This window comes from Engystomops pustulosus, chromosome 7, assembly GCF_040894005.1.
Source record: "Engystomops pustulosus chromosome 7, aEngPut4.maternal, whole genome shotgun sequence".
NCBI classification, from domain to species: domain Eukaryota; kingdom Metazoa; phylum Chordata; class Amphibia; order Anura; family Leptodactylidae; genus Engystomops; species Engystomops pustulosus.
Genome location: NC_092417.1, coordinates 135,223,624 through 135,244,140, shown reverse-complemented (window position 1 = coordinate 135,244,140; position 20,517 = coordinate 135,223,624). Strand labels below are relative to the sequence as shown.

The window sequence follows — 20,517 nt, the reverse complement described above, 5'->3', positions numbered from 1 at the left end:
GCTTGCTGGCTATATACTGAGAGGCTGTGACCAATGCATTTCCCACCCATGGCTTATACTCGAGTCAATAGGTTTTCCCAGTCTTTGGTGGTAAAACTGGGGGCCTTGGCTTATACCCGGTCAGCTTATACTCAAGTATATAGGATACATATATACACATATATACATATATACCCATAGACAAAATTGTTTGTACCCCTCGTTTAATGAAAGAATGACCCACGTTGGTCACAGAAATAACGTGAATCTGACAAAAAAATAAATAAAATTTCTATGAAAATGAATGATGGCAGAGATTGCTTTTCGACCATGCTTCAACAGAAATAAAATAAATAAATAAATAACTCATGAAAGAAGCCTGGGCATGAAGGATGTTACCCCTGAAAAAGTGTAACAAAGTCACATAATAAATCAAGGTTAGTCCTCTAATTAGTCAGTTGCCGGCATATAGAGCCTACAGCTTCTCAATGTTTTTTTTCTTTACATGGCGTGTACCACACTCAACATTGACCATGCCATCTTAAAAAGACTCCTTCACAACCCAGACAACTGGAACAGTTTGCTCATGAGGAGTGGCCCAAAATACCTGTTAAGAGATACAGAAGTCTCCTTGACAGTTACAGAAATCATGTGATTGCCGTAAAAGGTTGTGCAACAAAATAGGGAACCCTCATTTCTGTCCAGTCCTGTTTTCTCAGTTTTAAAAAAAAATGTTAAAGCAATGTTGAAACAGCAATTTCTCTCTTTTTTTTGTTCATTTTCATAGAAATCTCATTTATTTTTTACTTTTGTCAGATTTTAGTTATATACACTAATGCCAAAAAGTTTTGGGGTCACCCAGACAATTTTGTGTTTGCAAAATGAATAGAAAATATATTCCAGACACTGACAAGTTTTTCATTTCTTTTTTTCATTTGAAATAATAATTTTCTCCCTCAAACTTTGCTTTCATTTTTGCGGACCATATGATCAAGTTGCTCCCACAACAGCTCAATGGGGTTGAGATCTGGTGACTGGGCAGGCCACTGCATTACAGATAGAATACAGGCAGTCCCCGGGTTACATACAAGATAGGGTCTGTAGGTTTGTTCTTAAGTTGAGTTTGTATGTAAGTTGGAACTGTATATTTTATCATTGTAATCCCAGCCAGAACTTTTTTGGTCTCTGTGACAATTGGATTTTAAAAATGTTGGGTTGTCATAAGAATCAGGATTAACAATAAAGCTTCATTACAGACACCTGTAATAACTGTTACAGCTGATCATTGTAGCCTAGGACTAAAATACAATAAATTACCAATATCCAAAGGTCCGTTTGTAACTAGGGGTCGTATGTAAGTCGAGTGTTCTTAAGTAGGAGACCGCCTGTACCAGCTGCCTGCTTCTTCCCTAAATAGTTCATGTATAATTTGGAGGTGGGCTTTGGATCATTGTCCTGTTGTAGGATGAAATTGGCTCCAATCAGCCACTGTCCACAGTGTAGGGCATGACATTGCAAAATGGAGTGATAACTTTCTTACTAAAAATCTCTTTGACCTTGTACAAATCTCACACTTTACTAGCACCAAAGCAACACCAGACCGTCACATTGAGTTTTGCCATGCTTGGCGACCTCCGTCAGCTCCATAGAGATGAATGGAGCGGAACGGTCATGCTCGGACCCTCGTTTCAGCGACCTGCGGAAATGATCTGCATTTTCTCCGTTAATCTTGGTCTCAATGATAAAGTTCAGTATAATAATATAGTGATATATGACATACATAGTTTGTGAATCTATGCGCGAGGGCATAGCTCCTCATTGTCCTCTCTATTGGCTTTATGGTTTCCTCTCCAATTCTGCTGTGTGGTGCTTTCTCACCAGAGGAAAGACAGATTTTTCAAGGAATAAAACTGGCACTTGCCATTAATGCTACCTCTGGAAGCATCTGTATATGTATGTTATAATTTGAAAGCCTTATGATTTTTCTTAAGGGAGTATATAATTTAATTAAGGAACATAATATCAATTATAATTTAAGAGGTCCCAGTCTACATTTGACATATGCAGGGGGAACAACATGGTCATTTGTGTTAGGGGTACACATCTGATACATAACATTGTTATCTTGGGGACTTTATCCTGTAAGTGACTTTTAGCGGAGCAATGTGCTGCTGATTGGAGTAACTATGAGACTTTTTATCGGACTTTTTTCAAAAGTCCCAAATCATGAATCTGGCTTTGTACAGTGTTGTGCTAGCAGTAGTACTATGTCTACGCCAGAATAATGAAGTGGTCGAAATAACCATGTAAGAATTTTTAGCATTGAAAAGTCCCAAAAACCCCCAATGCAACTTTTTTGAGCCTTTTGTACGCCAAAAAAGCCCAGAAAAATCTATGATAGATAACCACCTATTTATCTTTTTTTATTCACTTTACAAAGTTTTTTTGTTTTTTTTTTTAGGAAAAATTGGCTGAGAGATATAGGCAGTCCAATGTCCCGGATTGACAAGGCTGTTTTCTTAAATGAAAGGCAGATACAAGATCTGGAATACACAAATTTCAAAACAAAGTACTAAATTGAAAAAAGATTTGAATAAAGATTTGAATCAACGTTTGAATAAAGTGTATTTGACCCGAATTTTATCTTCAAAGTGCTGCACACAGTAACAACTAAAAAATGTTCCATTAATAGTCTTCATTCATATACAGGGATTTTCTTCAAACATTAAGGCTAGGGCTACACAGCATAACATCATGGTTGTTAACATAAGGTCACAAAAAATATGTGTGTGATTTGTCAGGAACAACTGGATTTTTTTCCAACTGCTTAGCCATATTCATGTTAGGTCAGTGCTAACAACTGATAACTGTATCCCCTTACCAGAATGTGACATAGTGAATAGTATGACATGGCAGCTAGAAGAACGAAAATACATTATTATTATTATTATGGCAGCAACATGGTGCAATTTAATCATTAGCTTGCATAACTGTAACTTATAACTTACATCGTGATCAACTACAAGAAGACGCGTGTTAATTAACACTATTGAAAAAGATATACATTTCTAAACGGCATCCCACTGGGTTTGAATTTCTGTGAAAAAGCTTAAAAAAGCCTTAAAAAGAACCTGTCATCAGATGCCCATTTTCTTGCTCCCCCGTGTCCCCATATAGAATAGTGTACACATTGCCAATGGGAATTTAGAGTAAAACTGGCTTTTTCTAAAAAAAAGATAAGTTAGATCAAAGTTTACCTTTCTGTATGCAGAGCTGTGTCCCTAGTCCTATGGGAGCGGCCAGTGGTTGTGTTCACACTTTTCTCTATGGGGACACGGGGGAGCCAGAAACAGGGCTCTTGATGAGAGCTTCCTTTTAAACAATAGTTTTTATGCCTCTTTATCGATATACGAATATTATGAGAATATACTTTTTAAATATCTGACAGCAGTTTTCATCTCCAAATAGTGCTAATTGCTGCTTTTTACATCAAAGTAAACAGTCTAGGCTAAAGACCATTTTTAATAACAGAACAAATAGTAGTAAAGAAGATGGACATGCTGCTTTTATTTTTTCATAATACTGATGGTATAGATTATTTTCTATTAGATGATAAAAATAAATCTCAAGAGTTGCCCTTGGTTGACAATATTTCTGGCATCTGCCAGTAGTGACGCAACTTTAGTTCTTGGGTATACATTAGATAGCATATATAAATACTATATTTCACATTATTATCAACACTGAATGTTTAAACATAGTTCCAGAAAGGTATGATTGTTATTTAGATATAATAATATTTTACTGTAATGTGTATATTCCAAGTGACTGGAAACATTATAGGAATTCATTCTGTAAGATAAGTTATACATCTAAAAGCCACATATAGATGTAACCCATGGATAGTTGTGTATAATACTTTAAAGTATAATGGACCATCTGTAACAAATGCATTCCAGATAAATACATTCAGAGGGAGTAAAGTATATATCAAGAACCATCAGGAAAAATTAAGCCACTCACCTGTCAGCGTAGAGGCCTGTAGGAGTGATTTGGAAGACACACATGTGTGCCTTCCTATTATGATGGGGAGGGTAAGGTCTACAGATATTTTTATAGCCTATAAAAATATTGTTTAATACTCAGTTATTAGAGTATACTCCCTATTTAGATTCTCCATTATTTTGCCGCCTTGGCAGAATAATTATCTCGGAAGAACGCTGCATTTAATGCTAAAATACTTAATTTCCCAGGAATCTGTCAGGACTTCTACCCTTATATTGTGAAGGTAGGTACTTGCCCAAAAATGCCACTCCCGATAATTGATAATCATAAGGGTTAATTTATAAAGAAAAGCTTTTTCCTCCCTTTTTTGGTTAATCTTAGATAAGGCTGGAAGATATCCATGCAGTATTTTGCTTTATTTGCAAGAATAATTAAATGTCAAGATCTCAGGTAAAAAAAAAAAAAGTCAAGATCTCAGGTAAAATGCTAGAAAAAGTTGTGATTGTTTTTGCTGAAACAATGAATTTTAATTTCATTCATTTTATAAGATAAATATCTTCTACATTTAAATAATACCTTTATTTGAACACAAAAGTTCAAAACTTTAAAAAAACAGTGAAATAAAAAAAAGTGTAGTCAAACAGACATATTGGGGAAGCTTTATCAAGCTGTCTGAAAGTCAGAATATTCTCAGTTGCCCATGTCAACCAATCACAGCTCCCCTTTAAAATATTCATGAGCACTGGTAAAATGAAAGCCGAGCTGTAATTGGTTGCCATGGGCAACTAGGAATATTCTGACTTTCAGACAGTTTGATAAATCCGTCCTAATATGCTGGAACTTCTATATTCAGGATTGAACATTACAATTTTTCCAGACTTCTACAATGCTGTTCAGTATCTAAAAAACCCAATGATGCCAAAATTCAAGACTACATGCCATTTCCTTTTACATTTTGAGTGGTACAACAGTCGAAAAAACAATTCCTAACAGATCCCCGGGAACTTTTAGATTGGTTTGACAGAGAAATCTGATATTTTAGTCTACAGCATCCCTTTTCTGTTTGGTTTTTGAGCCTATTTATGATTAATAAGCCTAAATGGCATAATTTGCAGTTGTTATTTTGGAAGTGATGCCTGTGTGGCATCAGGCAGGTGGAAATGAACAGGACTGAGGCTGGTTGAGGACAGGTGATGGCCACTGACCTGCTCCTGGGCCATGACAACTAAGGGTTGTATCTGACAAACCCACAGACTCTTGGCCAGGGTTGTCAGATGTCATTTGGGAGGATGTGGATGACCTAGTCAACCAATTGAGAACCTTTGGGTTGTTCATCAACACACTGTCGCTAGATGACACCGGCAGTTCTGGCCTTGCAGAGTCACCCCTTCCACGACGTCCCCTTACTGTGCTGCGACCTGTGCCTGCTCCACCGGCCACCTCTTTGTCTGACATATTGTTTAATCAACTATTTTGAATTACTGGAATACAGCACCCCAAAAACTGACACCCCGGAGTTTGAGAAAAAATCACTCCATCAACTATGTGGATTTGACATGGATTTCTTGATATCTACATTAGCAACAAAAAATAATTGGAATTTGGGGATACGGAACCCCAAAAACTGACAATCTGGACTTTGAGAAAAGATCACTCCAGCAACTATGTTGATTTGACATGGATTTCTTGATATTAACTTTAGCAACAAAAAAGAATTGAAATTTGGGGCATACAGATCCCCCAAAACAAACACCCTGGATTTTGAGCAAAAATCACTCCATCAACAAGAAGCTAGAAGCTCGAGACAGCACATGCAGTGTTAAATGACGGGATTGCAAATGGGAGTCTGTTTTTATAGGGCTGTGACATCATATAAGCCTGCCGGTCGCTGATTGGCTTACACGTCTGCACATGTGATCAAGGGTGTTCCTTTCTTCTTCCGAGAATTCTGTGTCCTATGTAACACATTGTGCTTGTAGCCAATTTGCTAATAAAGGGGAAAAGAAAAATTGTTCCCACGAATTACCGTAAACCAAACCACAGTTTCAGTTTATCTGAAAGTCGAAATGAATTCCACTTCATTAGAATCGATTCGCCCATCTCTACCGATAAAACATGGTGGATCTATATGTAAGCTTTTTTAATCAACTCCTAGTTGGTAGAGATTTCATTAACTTAAATGAAACCTACCATGAGGAATCATGAAGTAGATCTGATGAAAGATTCCTCCTGCTTGCCTCTGCCCTAATCTGCATTTTAATAATCCTGGAATTTAACCTAACTTGTTAAAAACTTTATTTTCATAATATGTTAATTAACTTCAGAGGTTACTGGGCATGAAGTAGCCTCAGCTCCCAGTGCCCAGCCAGACTAGTACACACCCCAGCAGCCTCTGCAGTTAATTTACACATTACTAAACTTAAGTTTATAACAAGTTAAGTTAGGTTCCAAAATAATTAAATTACAGATTAGGGCAGAAGCAGGCAGGAGGAAACTACCATCAGACCTACTTCTGATGGTAGATTCCTCACAGTAAGTTTCCTTAAGTAAGCTTTTACATAAGGGAGATCAAGATGCTGTACATGTACTGCACAACTGTCCGGTGATAATTACAGATTTGATATTGCATATACTTTATATACTTTATTATGGAAATATTTGTGGCATGCGAAAAGATCAATGATTATGGTGGATGTAATAATCTGCCCCATGTATAGAGGTGGTTTATCTATTACTAATTGTAAGCTATACTCGGAGATAGGTGGTAATAAAGAAGCAGTATATTCACAATATTACACAATATAGTTGTACCACAGTATACAGTATTGTTATTGTGATTATATCTAGTACCCTGGGGGACCTTAAATAATATTTTAAAAAAAAAACATTTTAAGAAGGTTTTTATGAAAAGTAAAGTAAAAGTTCAAACCATCCCCTTTTCCCTAGAACACATATAAAAATTAACAAATAAAATCGTAAAGATCTTAGATATCCATGTCCCAAACTGTCTGATCTTCAGCTAGTTTTTGCCACCCATACATTTTGACTGTACAAAATGTAGTACAGTCAAAATGAAATGTCAATGAAAACATCTTCTCATCCCACAGACAATTACCGTATATTCCGGCGTATAAGACGACCTGGTGTATAAGACGACCCCCCTACTTTCCTAAAATATAGAGTTTAAGATATATTCGCCGTATAAGACTACCCCTTTTCCAACGCATACAAAACACCGGTAAAAATTTAAAAAAAAACAGATTTGAATTTAACATGGTCCTTTTTTTAATTTAAATTCTTATGACATGCAGGTATACAGAAGGAAAACTGTCACTCATAAACATAAGGCATACAACAACAACATTACCATCAGTATGCATAAAAACATTGAACACCTCCTCACCAGTAGCCATAATTAATGTCCCCCATCTACCAGTAGCCATAATTAATGCCCCCACCCACCAGTAGCCATAATTAATGTCCCCCCCTCACCAGTATCCATAATTAATGTCCCCCCCTTACCAGTATCCATAATTAATGTCCCCCCCTCACCAGTAGCCATAATTAATGTCCCCATCCCCAGCAGTAGCAATAATCAATGTCCCCACCCCCAGCAGTAGCCGTGATTAATGTCCCCCCTAGCAGTAGCCATAATCAATGTCCCCCCCACCAGTAGCCGTGATTAATGTCCCCCATAGGTAATATCCCCCCCCCAAATAGCCATTTCCTAACTTTCACCTATGCCTCCCCCCCCCCCAAATAGAAACAGGGCCCCATAGATTTAAGCAAAATGAAAAATAAAACGTACCTAGTTATTCCGCTCCTCTTCGCGCCTTCTCTCTCTTCTAAAGATCGGCGCAGGCGACGGCTGATGACGTGTCTGCCAGGTCAGGTGCCGGGTCACAGACCTCAGCAGACCCGGCGCAGGCAGGCGCGTCATTAAGCCTGTGCCAGCGTCGATGGATGAGGTGGGTGGGAAGGTGGGTTGGACAGGGGCGGATCGGGGGCCGTTAAAATTTTAAATTGTGACAGCTCCGGGCCCTCCTGATCCAGCGCACGGACCAGATGCAGAACAGTCCGTGCGCTGTAAGGGAAAGGCCCGCGGCTGTCACAATTCAAAACAGCTGCCCGCTGTGCTGCGCCGAGTTATCAGCGCAGCACAGGGGTCAGGTGCGGGCCTCGGTACCGCGATCGGTACGCCACTGTTTGAGGCTGCCGGCAGCTTTGCCGGCAGCCAACGCTGTGAAAACACCCGTGATCGTTGCTAGCACCGATCGCGGGTGTTACCGGTAAGCCTTTGCTGCAATATGCAGCAAAGACTTACCGGCTATGGAGAGGGCTCAGCCCGTGAGCCCTCTCCATGCAGCGCCCCGACCTCCACCGTATAAGACGATTACCGGCGTATAAGACGACCCCAGAGAAGACAGAAGATTTTTCTGTCTTCAAAAGTCGTCTTATACGCCGGAATATACGGTATATCCTGCCCAACTACGAACACCAAAGTATGAAAAAGTTATGTGTGTGACAAGAATTTTGATCCTATTTAACAGGTATTAAGACAACACCAAACTATAAAAAAATTGGTATATCCACAATCATACGGACCACATATAAAATTCTTTACAGCTTCCCAGCACATTGCACAGAAAATTGAATGTCACCCCCAGAAAGTCTCACGTCATGAAAAAAAATAAACAGTAAAAATAGTCCAAAGATATCAGTATTTACTGAAGAGCATAAGAGAACTTCAAAAATTGACCGGGAAAGAGGCATGGAGTCATTAGCCCATTCATAATAAGTGTAACAAGAAATAAGTTATTAGAGGTTGATATGCCATTTTTCGCCTAATGTAATGCATTTGGGAATTACTCATAACCTTGGTATTGACAGAGGACACAAAAATATAATCTGTAAAACACTATATGTAAACCTATTTGGTTTTACGATGTAAAATTGTATAATGTAATTATGTCACAAAATAAAATTTTCATGTTTTGAAGAGAGCACTGGATTTCCATGGATTATGTTTTTAAATCATAAGTCAAAAAAGAGGCTATATCTAAAGCATAAGCATACCTGGTTGTTAAATCCTGAAGAAGGTGACTTGGGACAAGCCGAAATTGGTAGTGGCAGGTTCAAAATGGAGACATTAGTAGAAAATACAGAGCTCTTGAACTTGTCCCTGAAGTGGTAAATAATTATTTGTGTCTATCCTATCAGTTGAGCACATACCGTATATACTAGTATAAGCTGACCCGAATATAAGCCGAGGCCCTTAATTTTACCACAAAAACAGGAAAACCTATTGACTCGAGTATAAGCCTAGGGTGGGGTATGCATTGGTATACAGCCAGTATATAGCTGGTCAGTCCCATAGCCATCTAGCCCCTGCCCTCAGTATATAGCCAGCAGCTCCTAACCCAAATATAGAGCCAGCCGGCCCCCTCCCCAAGTATATAACCAGCCAGCATTCCCCCAGTATATAGCCAGTCACCTGACCCAGTATATAGGCAGCCCCCTGCTTCAATATGTAGCCAGTCCCCTGCCCCTGTAAATAGCCTGCGCCTATAGAAAGGCAGCCCCCTTCCCCTAAAAATAGTCAGCCAGCAATTCCCCAATATAGCCAGCACCTGCCCAAGAATAAAGCCAGGCGCAGTTTGCCCAATTCATAAAAAAAGAAAGTAAATACCTTCCCAACGCCCCCGTAAGTCTTCTCTTCGGACTGGCAGCGGCAGGTCCGTGTGATGCTCCGGCGCACAAGCTGTGACGTCAGTCGATGCTGGCTGTCTGCAGTTGGGAATCTGTTCCTTTTGAAATAGACTGGTTTGGCTTGAATCCTGTATCATGTCCATAGGGCATCTTAAAAGCAATGCTTGATGTCAAGGTAGCTAAAAGAGGCATTGTTTTCCTTATCCCACCCTAGAAAACATGTTAGCATATATATTTCCCTATGGAATTAGAAAGTATTAATTCTATTTTTAGGCTTTATGACCAGACTAAATATTGAAGAACACTGTATACTTTGAATTGATAAGTGGAAAAAGAACCTTAAAAAACTTTTAAACAAGTTCACATAAAAAACCTATGTTTAGTTGGAAATATCCTAATCTACTCTTACAGCATAATAGACTAAATGTTACTGCAACAAGAAGAGAATAAGTAAAAACATGTAGCGGATCCAGCTTCACACAACCATCCAGGGTCAGTAAAAACATAGCAATTTATTTCATATTCTCTAAAAATTCACAGAGGCAGATGAACATATAGGAGAACAGACATACACAGCGTAAATGCATACGCTTTTCGGAAAAAATCCTTCATCATGGCATGAAGAGAATAAGTAATTAAAATTTATGAATTGAGGTCAGCTGGGCTTTGTGTGGATGGAGTGTCCAAACAGGCCTTTGATGGTTCACATGTGGCCTGCAGATTTAGGGCAGACCTGTTCTTAAGAAGGGTGTGAATTATTTTAAAAGGAATACCGAGTTACTTTCTCATCCTTTAGGTTATAAAAACACTATAAGAAAGTTTAACTAAAGCAATATGATCAGTTGTTATAACAGGAATTTACATTGAATTGAGTTCTAGGAAATGCAGTAAAAAGGAATGAAAATGAATGGGATGTTTTGTCTAATGCACCTGAATGCTTTGATAAATGACTCAGCTTACTGCATGATCTGAAACAGTCCAGATGGCTGCACCGTCATAACAAAGATCTGTATCCTACAACACAGGGATCACAGGGAATGCAGCCAGGAACTTCTCATTAAACAGGAGCACTGGAGCGAAAAGTGTTTGTCCTTCTATTTATTCTAATGTTGGTCCTACTGCAAGGTATTTGATTCTAGAAGAAGACTTTTAGAGCTTAGAAAAGATCATGCTTATCTGTTGATGTAGTGTTTCAAGTAATATTATGATAGTCTGTGTCAATGGTTTGTAAGGTATTCATACTCTTTGAATGTTTCTTCATTGTTAAATGTTATAGTCACATGTGATAAAGCAACACAAAGTATCAAGTATTTGTGAAATGATACATGCTTTTTCAAGTTTTTTCAACTTAAAAACTGAAAAAGTGGGGCATGCATTTGCATTCATCCCCCCTGAGCCAATAGTATGCAGAACAACTTTAGCTGCAATGACAACTGAAAGTTTGTCAGTCCCAGATTTTCCTCCAAGATTTTATTCTATTTATCTTTCATCGAATCTTAACATCTTCCCAGTCCCTGCTAAGCAATTCATTTCCAAAGCATGATGCCACCACCGCCATGTATCACAATGTTGATTGTGTGTTTATGAAGATGTGCACTGTTGGTTTTTCTCCACAAATAATGTTGCTCATTGTTTGGTCCATATCTCAGAGTTCAGGTCCAATCATTATTTGGGTGGGCTCTAATATCACATAAGAGTTCTGTCGACCATTGTAATAATGTCTTAGCTAGATCTTGTAATTCTTATCTTTATATCCTGGTGTTCTGATTTTTGGCTTGTGTTTTGACTATTCTCTTCTCTTGTGTTTCTGTACTGCCTTTGTCCTCTTGGTTCAGACCCGGCTCTGCTGACGTCTCTTATTTCTTTTTATTATCTTTTCCTGTCTTTGTGTTTTGCACTTTGGTGCAGGGAGGGAACATCTCCTAGTTGTCTACCCACCACCTAGGGTCAGGAAATAGGCAATGGCAGCTGGGAAGAGCATTTATTGTTAGGGCTTACTGTCACTGTCTATATGTCAGTCCTTTCCAAGACTGCATTATAACTAGTATGCTTTTTTCTGTCTCTTGAAGATCTGTAATTCCCTCTACTATGTGAAGTTTTACCCATTTATCTTCAAAAAAGATATTCTCCAAAGTCATGTGAAAATGAGCTGAGAAGAGTGATAATTTGCCTTTGATGAGTCATGTTTAGAGGCTCCAGGGGGAGTGTTCAGATGCCTCCATTTAAGGTATATAGTACATAGAAGCATGATGATGTTGTCATATTAAAAATAAGAAAGATCGTATTAGACTTATAGTTCTGGGATCTACAGACAGTTCACTGATCCACTAGCCTGGTACAATTTGAAACATTAGATTCCAACCTTTATACTTTAACATGTCACAAAATATTTCTCAGTACAGGCAGTCCCCGGGTTATGTACAAGATAGGGTCCGGAGGTTTGTTCTTAAGTTGAATTTGTATGTAAGTCGAAACTGTATATTTTATAATGGTAGATCCAGACAAAAAAAAAATTTGGCCCCAGTGACAATTGGAGTTTAAACATTTTTTTGCTGTAATGGGACCAAGGATTATCAATAAAACTTCATTACAGACACCTTACAGCTTATTATTGCAATCTGGGACTATAGTAAAGCATTCAGAAAGCTTCACCAGAGGTCAGAGGGGTCTATCTGTAACTATGGGTTGTCTGTAAGTCGAGTGTCCTTAACCCCTTCCCCACGCACGCTGACGCGAGCCCTCTCCATAGCCAGTATAGCTGATATAGCTCCATAGCTCCATAGCTGATATAAATATTAATAAACAGTAAAAATCACATTAGGTATCACCGCATCCAAACATTCCCAATCTATCAAAATATAATAACGGTTTTTCACTGCGTTTAACCCTGTAACAGAAAATAGCGCCCAAATTCGAAAATGGCACTTTTTTGCCATTTTGAAAAATATAAAAAAATTTTATAAAAAGTGATCAAAAGGTCATACAGTACTAAAAATTACAGAAATGAAAACGCCATCTAAAGTCGCAAAAAATGACACCACCCACACCTCCGTACACCAAAGTCTGAAAAAGTTATTGGCACCAGAAGTTGACAAAATCCCCAAAAAAATTTGTACAGGAGGTTTTAATTTTTGTAAATGTATGAAAACATAAAACCTATACAAATTTGTTATCCCCATAATCGTACCGACCCAGAGAATAAAGTAGACATGTCATTTGCGGCGCACAGTGAAAGCTGTAAAATCCAAGCCCACAAGAAAACGTTGCAAATGTGTTTTTTCACCATTTTCACTGCATTTGGAATTTTTTTCCTGCTTCCCAGTACACGGCAGGGAATATTCAATGCTGTCACTATGAAGTGCAATTTGTTACGCAGAAAATAAGCCATCACACAGCTCTTTATGTGGAAAAATAAAAAAGTCATAGATTTTTGAAGGTGGTGAGTGAAAAATAGAAGTGAAAAAACTGAAAAAGGCCAAGTCGTTAAGGGGTTAAGTAGAACACCTTTTGTGGTGCAGCTGTGCTGGCTTCCATGTGACCCAAATTAGGAGGCGTGCCATCGGACAGTCTGACTGATTCGGACTGAGTGCCGTATTTAACTTTTAAATTGTGTCGTAAGACTTGGTCCTAAAATGCACAATTCATGAATTTGGGCACACGATCTTAGTGAATCGCAACATGGTGCATTATAGTTGTCAGGACTGGGAGTCTGTGAGCCCTATGGACCACCGCAGGGAGGTGGTACTAGCCGACCTGGGACAGGAGTCTAAGTGGAACCCGATGTTCACCAGAGCCCGCCGCTGCGGCGGGATACCACCGGGTCGTTCCACAGGTGCGACTAGCCCGCGGTGGCTGCCAAGGTAGTAATACAGGAGACAGTCTGTACACGGAGCAACGGGAGGAGAATAGCACAGTAAGGCACACCAGGACCACAGGAACGGACTGGCACACAGGAACACAGCAACGGACTTGCACACAGGAACACAGGACCAAAGGAACGGACTGGCACACAGGAATGCAGGAATCACAGGAACGCAGGAATCACAGGAACGGAGGAATCACAGGAGCTTTCTCTTCAGGGAAGTATGCAGATCCGGCAAGAGCAATAGGAAGAGGCTGGAATTTAAATAAGGCCAGTGGCAATTATTGGCGCGCTGGCCCTTTAAATCTTAGTGAGACGGGGACACGCGCACCGAGCCGCGGGAGCTGCGGAGGATGCCGCTGGAGCCGGGGGAGGTGAGTGAAGCCGGCCACCAGAACATGGAGATGCAGGGTGCACCCGCGATCCGAGACAGGGATCGCGGGAGCACCCGTGACAATAGTCAGACAGCTTCAGGTCACATAAATATTGGCTGCCATAGCAACTGATCGCTGTTCCCCGATAACGTCAAGGGGAGCAACAATTTCAGATAACATGGCGGTGTTACTGGTGGGTGTTTGCTGCAATATGCCCATGAGCAAATCAACCTCCGCCAACACGTGACATACTAATATGTCGCACATCTGTAAGGAGTTAATGTACGGATGAACAGTGCAAAACATATATATATATATATATATATATATATATATTAAATTGTCAGAGAAAAATAGAAAAACTGTAAGAAAATGGTACGGAAAAGAAATATACATTCAATACAAATGCAAACTGTTCTAAAATAAAATGAATAAAAACTAATAAACCTTACTGTTTCCTATCTGCAAAGGAAATAGGGCCAAGCCCCCTGACGTAACAGAGATTTTATGGCCGCCTTGCCTTAAATGTCATTAGGATTGGGACTTAAGAGAGCCAGGCGAACTAAAAAATAATAAAATATGACTAATTTTGTAGTATTACCAAAACTGTGCATTGCATTATATTTCTAATATGTTTTTTTTGCAAGGCAGCTACCAGTAATCTTAATCTAGATGATGACTTAGATATTTCTTAAATGTTTACTTAAGATACTCTTTAAAAATGTAGAGCGCTTCCAATATCCATCCTGCTTGTTCCTCTGTCCTCTGAATATGTAAAATCTCTACAATGATTAGGTGCAGAGCTATAAAGGTAGTGACTCAACATGATAGTTAATTTAGCTTCTTTCCATCTATGTAAAATAATTTAGCTATCCTATGGTCATATGGTAGCCAATGTCATAACAAAAAGTTGTAACCAGTTTATTTAACTAAAAAGAAATTTGGGCCAATATGTGTCCATTTACCCTCTAACATTCTGTCCAGTGCTTGGTGTCTTTTAAAGTAAGTCTTTAGCAGCAGAAATAGCAAGGCAGAAATGTAATCCTGATTTTGTACACCCAAACAAGCTCACCAGGTAGGCAGGTGAGCGAGATGCCAGTTCAAGGATACAACTCTGCAGCAAGACACTTCCTTCGACAGCCAAAGGAATCCCTGAGTGCAAGTTAGAAATGATAGGTAATTGCAGTGGTGGTTTAAATTTTTAGAGTAATAATGGGGTTTTCATTTCATGTCATAAATAATATGCCACATTTATTAACACAGCTTTTTTCCCACTAAATCAACTAAATTAAAACTTGTTTACCAGAATTAACTTAATAAAAACATCCAAACATCCAAAGACACAGGAAGAGGAGGGTGTGGATGCTGTCCATAGAGGATGAAGAATGGAGCGTAGCCGGCAGATTCCAAGGAGTTGCAAGAAAACTATGCCCATGGCAGAAGAGTGGACAAATCATCCTGATAGCCAGAGACAAAATGGCGGAGATAGCAGCTCATAGTCTGATTAACTTTTTCCACTTGGCCATTAGACTGCAGATGGTACGTAGAGGAAAAGTCCAATTTCACTTGAAGTTGTCTGCACAAAGAACGACAGAACTGGGAAACAAACTGGACCCCTTGGTTCGATACCATATGAAGAGGGAGACTATGAAGCCTGAAGATGTGGGTGAAGGACAAACTGGCAAGGCATGGAACTGATGGCAGACCTGGAAGAGGAACAAAGTGGGAACCAGTCGGTTTCCACCCAAATGATGGTATTACCAAACCGATGAGGCATCAACCTCTAGCAGGAACAGTCTCAGTACCAGACCGTGTGAGAACGGAAGCAGAGGCAAAGGAAGACTTCAGCTTGGAGAAAGCTTCTTCAGCTGCCGGATGCCATAGTTTTGGATTAGCGTTTTTCTTAGTCAGTGCCACATAGGGAGACAAGAAAGAGGAGAAATGCAGTATAAACTGCCAGTAGTAGTTAGCGAAGCCCAGGAACCTCTGGATATCATGCAGTCCTACTGGGCAAGGCCACTGAAGTACCGCAGATAACTTGGCAGGGTCATCTGAAGTCCCTTGCCGTACATGCGCCTGATGAGACTCTGTGGTGAATACAAGTATATTGTCTAGATAGACCACGACACAGGTGCACAGCAAGTCTCTGAAAATGTAACTGACAAACTCCTGAAACACAGCTGGTGCATTACAAACGGCTTGACAAGGTACTTGAAGTGCCCATCTCGAGTATTGAAGGCGGTCTTTCATTCATCACCTTTATGGATGCGGATGACATTATATGCCCCCCACAGGTCCTTTGCACGATGTAGGTGATCAAATGATCAGAGGCAGTGGGTAGCGGTTTTTCACCGTAACTTTATTGAGGCCGTGGTAATCAATGCATGGACGGAGGGAACCATCCTTCTTGGCCAAGAAGAAGAATCCAGGACCGACAGGAGAAGAAGACTTTCGTATAAAGCCCTTCTGCAATTTCTACTTCACATAGGCTGACATGGCCGTGGTTTTGGGAACAGATGGGGGAACCCCATGGGGGAGATGTGTGGAGGAGACGTGTTCGGTATCAAGTCTATTGGGCAGTCATAGGGTCATTGTGGCGGCAGAGTCTCCGCTTGCTTTTCCGAACAGACATCTGCAAAGTCTTGGTATGAAGAAGGGATACACATGAGTGACTTGGTGGACACCAATGAGACCATGATAGATACAGGAAGAGGAACCACCAAACAGCGAGACTGGCACTCCGGTCTCCAACAAAGAACCTCCCCCATCTGCCAGTTGAACACGGGTGCGTGGAGCTGCAACCACGGATGACCCAACAGGATAGAAGACGTGGACCAGGGTAGCACATAAATAGACAGTCTCTCCTTGTGCAATGCCCTGTCTTGCAGAAACAGAGGCTTGGTGCGGTACCGGACCGGATCGTAGATGATTTGCCCACTGTCGGAGGAGATGACCAGTGGCTTCTCGAGACAGACCATGGGGAGATGATACTGGGAGACCAGGGCAGCATCTACGAAGTTTCCTATAGAGCCGGAATCCAAGAAGGCAGAAGCCTGAAACTTGCTAGCTTTGCTCTCACCTAGTGACGCTTGTCAAAAGAACCCTAGGGGCGTGCATTTCCTGTATGCTATGGACCGACTGGACAAGTCTCAAGAAAGTGCTCTGGGCTAGCACAATAGAGGCAGAGGTTCTTGAGCAGTCAGATGAGCTCTATCCACCTGCATCGGTTCCTCTGCAGCTGACACGGAAGGTGGCAGACAAGGTCTTTGGAAGACAAGAGCCAAGCGGCCAAATGTCGGCTCCTGACTTGCAGTCACTCCAGATGCTGCTCCTCATAGTGTTTAGCAAACCAGATGTCAATCTGAGTGGCCAGAGAGATGAGACCACTCAGCGTAGACGGCAAGTCATGTGCAGACAGTGCTTCTATAATCTGACAAGTTGCAACCAAGGCAGCTTCATTCCAGGCTAGCTCAGAAGCCAGGGTATAAAACTGAACTGCATAGTCACCGACAGATGAGTCCCCTTGACGCAAGTTCAGCAGTGCGGTCTCAGCAGAAGAAGCCTGGGCAGGTTCCTCAAAGACGGACCGGAATTCAGCGAGGAATGAGGCGAGAGTAGCTATGACCAGATGGTTCTTGTCCCAGAGGGGGGTAGCCTGTGTCAGGGCTTTCCCAGAAAGAAGGCTGATCATGAAAACCACCTTACCCCATTTTGTGGTGAACTGTAAAGGCATTGTCAGGCTCCAGGGGTATTTCCGATTTGCGCCGATTGTACCTGAATTGGCCCGGGATTTTGGCGCACGCGATCGGATTGTGTCACATCGGGGCCGGCATGCACGCGATGGAAATCGGGGGGCGTGGCCAAGCAAAAACCCGACGGATTCGGAAAAACCGCTGCATTTAAAACAATAAAAGTGTCGCTTGGGACGCGCTTACCTTCCCTTGGTCCGGCTCGGTGAAGTTGAGTGCGTTCAGATGCTTTTCATCGCAGCAGCGCCACCTGGTGGACGGCAGAGGAACTACCTTGATGAATCCCGGCCGGACCCGAATCCAGGGCAGAGAACGCGCCTCTGGATCGCGAACGGACCGGGTAAGTAAATCTGCCCCATTAGGTATCACCGCGTCTGAAAATGCCCGATCTATCAAAATATAATAACAGTTTTTCACTGTGTTTAACACCGTAACAGAAAATAGCGCCCAAAGTCGCAAATGCCATTTTTTTGCCCCTTTGAAAAATATAAAAAATTCAATAAAAAGTGATCAAAAGTTCGTACAGTCCCAAAAATAAAAGCATTGAAAACATCATCAAAAGTCACAAAAAATTACACCACCCACAGCTCTGTACACCAAAGTATGCAAAAGTTATTAGCGCCAGAAGACGGCAAAATGAAGAATTATTTTTTGTACAGGAGGTTTTAATTTTTGTAAATGAATTAAAACATTATAAAACCTTTACAAATTTGGTATCCCCGTGATAGACCTCTCATTCAGGGGACACAGTGAAAGCTATTAAATCCAAGCCCACAAGAAATGGCGCAAATGTGTTTTTTCATCATTTTCACTGCATTCAGAATTTTTATCCCGCTTCCCAGTATACAGTATAGAATATTAAATACCACCACTATGAATACACAGAAAACAAGCCCATAAACAGCTCTTTACATGGAAAAATAAAAAAGGTATAGATTTTTAATGTGGGGAGTGAAAAATAAAGACACAAAAATGAAAAAGGGCTCAGTCCTTAAGGGGTTAAGAAAACATTTATTCAACATTTTCTCTCCTACATATGACTTCCCAGCAGGGCTGCAGTTCATTCCGCTGCACCATATTCAGCACGTGATATTGGACTTAAAAGGAGAACTTTCTAATGGTGAGCTGTAGCACTTGTGTTTTGTTTGACTTATTTTTCAATAAACAAAGCCTATTGTACCCCTCAAGATGAGGAGAGAAGAGTGAGGCAATAGGACAACATCAATGGTAAGTATAAAAAATTGACAATCTTTATTTATGCAAACATATACACAAACAGACACAATTAAAAATTGTTGAAATATACATGACAGAGTTATGGGGTAAATGTATAGCAAAAAGAAGGGCAGTCATACCCGGACATATGTAAATTGTATAATGATATATGAGGTATGGGGAACGGCTGGTAACAACAGGGTTAACACCTGAAAGTAGGGGCACATTCACATGGCTGTCTGCGGGGACTTACATGCAGCCGCAAATTTTCAGCCGCATGTACGTCCCCATAGACGGCAATAGCGGCGCGGCGCAGATACAGTGCCACACATGTGTGGCACCGATCCGGGCCGCACACCGCAAAAAGATAGAGCATGCTCTATCTTTCGGCGTGTGTGCGGCCGCGTGCCGCTATTCTCTATTGAGGGAGGAGGGGCCGCCTCCTCTCCAGCACACGGCGGTATGCCCGCACGGCGGGCATACTGCTGTTTGATTGTACCCTAATGTGAATCTGTCAGCACCCGTCCAGCAAACGCGCAACCACAACCAGACTTGGCGCTAGCTGTCAGACTACATAAGTGATGGCTAACTCACCCTGCGACGTCCCTGCGGGCTGAGCCCCTGCCTAAAGCAGATAAACCGCCCTGATAAGGGCGAACCCACTATCAGGAACCTAACTGACGGTCCTTGAGTGACCCTACATCAGGACAGGGGACACTTACTTCGTCTGGCAGCTGCTGGATGGTGGAGCGGACAGGTATCCGGAATACAGGAATAGACCAGTGTTCACACTGGTAACAGAAACCGACACAGGACTGAAACAGGGACAAAACAACAGATATATACAGGTTTTCAGGCAGATAATCACAGGTCAGATACAGGTACAGGCAGGATATACACAGGTCAGGTCAAGATTAAACGGGTTATATACAGGTCAGGTCAAGATCAAGGTCAAGCGGGTAATATACAGATCAGATACAGATACAGGCAGACAAACAGAGACAGGTAAAACTGAACTAGAAATACAGGGAAGACAAGGCTCAAATTAACCAGCAAGCCTAATGGATACAGGTACAGGTGGGCTATACACAGGTCAGGTCAAGATCAAGATCAAGCAAGATATACACAGGTCAGACTCAAAATAACCAGCACCGGTAAGATGGGAATGGGCAGGTATTTAACCCCTTAACACTGAAGCCACTTTTCACCTTCCTGACACGGACCATTTTTTCAAATCTGCCCTGTGTCACTATAAGGGTTAACACCCGCGGTCGGAGAAATCTCCGATCGTGGGTGTTAGAGACAGGTATAGCCCACACCCTACAGCTTCTGGCATTGCAGTAATAGTACGTCAAATGTCAGGAAGGGGTTAAAGCCGTTCCGGGACATGCCCCCAATAGCACACTGGAGTAACTGTCCATCAGGCTAGTAACCCTTGCTGGGCAAGACAGAAATGCAAGGAGCAGGGTGTGGCTCAGTTAATCCAAACACAAGAATTAAGCCACAGTTCACACACAAATACGCCATGTATTCCGCCAACTGCGGATAGAGCGACGTTCAGGCACAGACGTTACAGAATCAATGTATAAATGCAAAGGCAATGGCACAGCAAACACTTGTGCCG

General features: G+C 41.2%; 1 protein-coding gene across 3 annotated transcripts in view; it reads left to right on the top strand.

Moving 5' to 3' along the window:
- LOC140070873 (acylphosphatase-2-like) overlaps positions 1-11,914 on the top strand; it is a 31,775-nt gene extending 19,861 nt beyond the window's left edge. The window contains exons 5-6 of one of the 3 annotated variants that reach the window (XM_072117897.1): positions 10,719-10,818; positions 11,763-11,914. In XM_072117897.1, the coding sequence (XP_071973998.1) occupies positions 10,719-10,800 (82 nt within the window). In that variant the 3' untranslated portion in view covers positions 10,801-10,818; positions 11,763-11,914. Of the gene's footprint in view, positions 1-2,440; positions 2,581-10,718; positions 10,819-11,762 lie in introns of those variants that run through there. The other 2 variants (XM_072117895.1, XM_072117896.1) reach the window with 2 other exon arrangements.
- Positions 11,915-20,517: the final 8,603 nt, after the last annotated feature.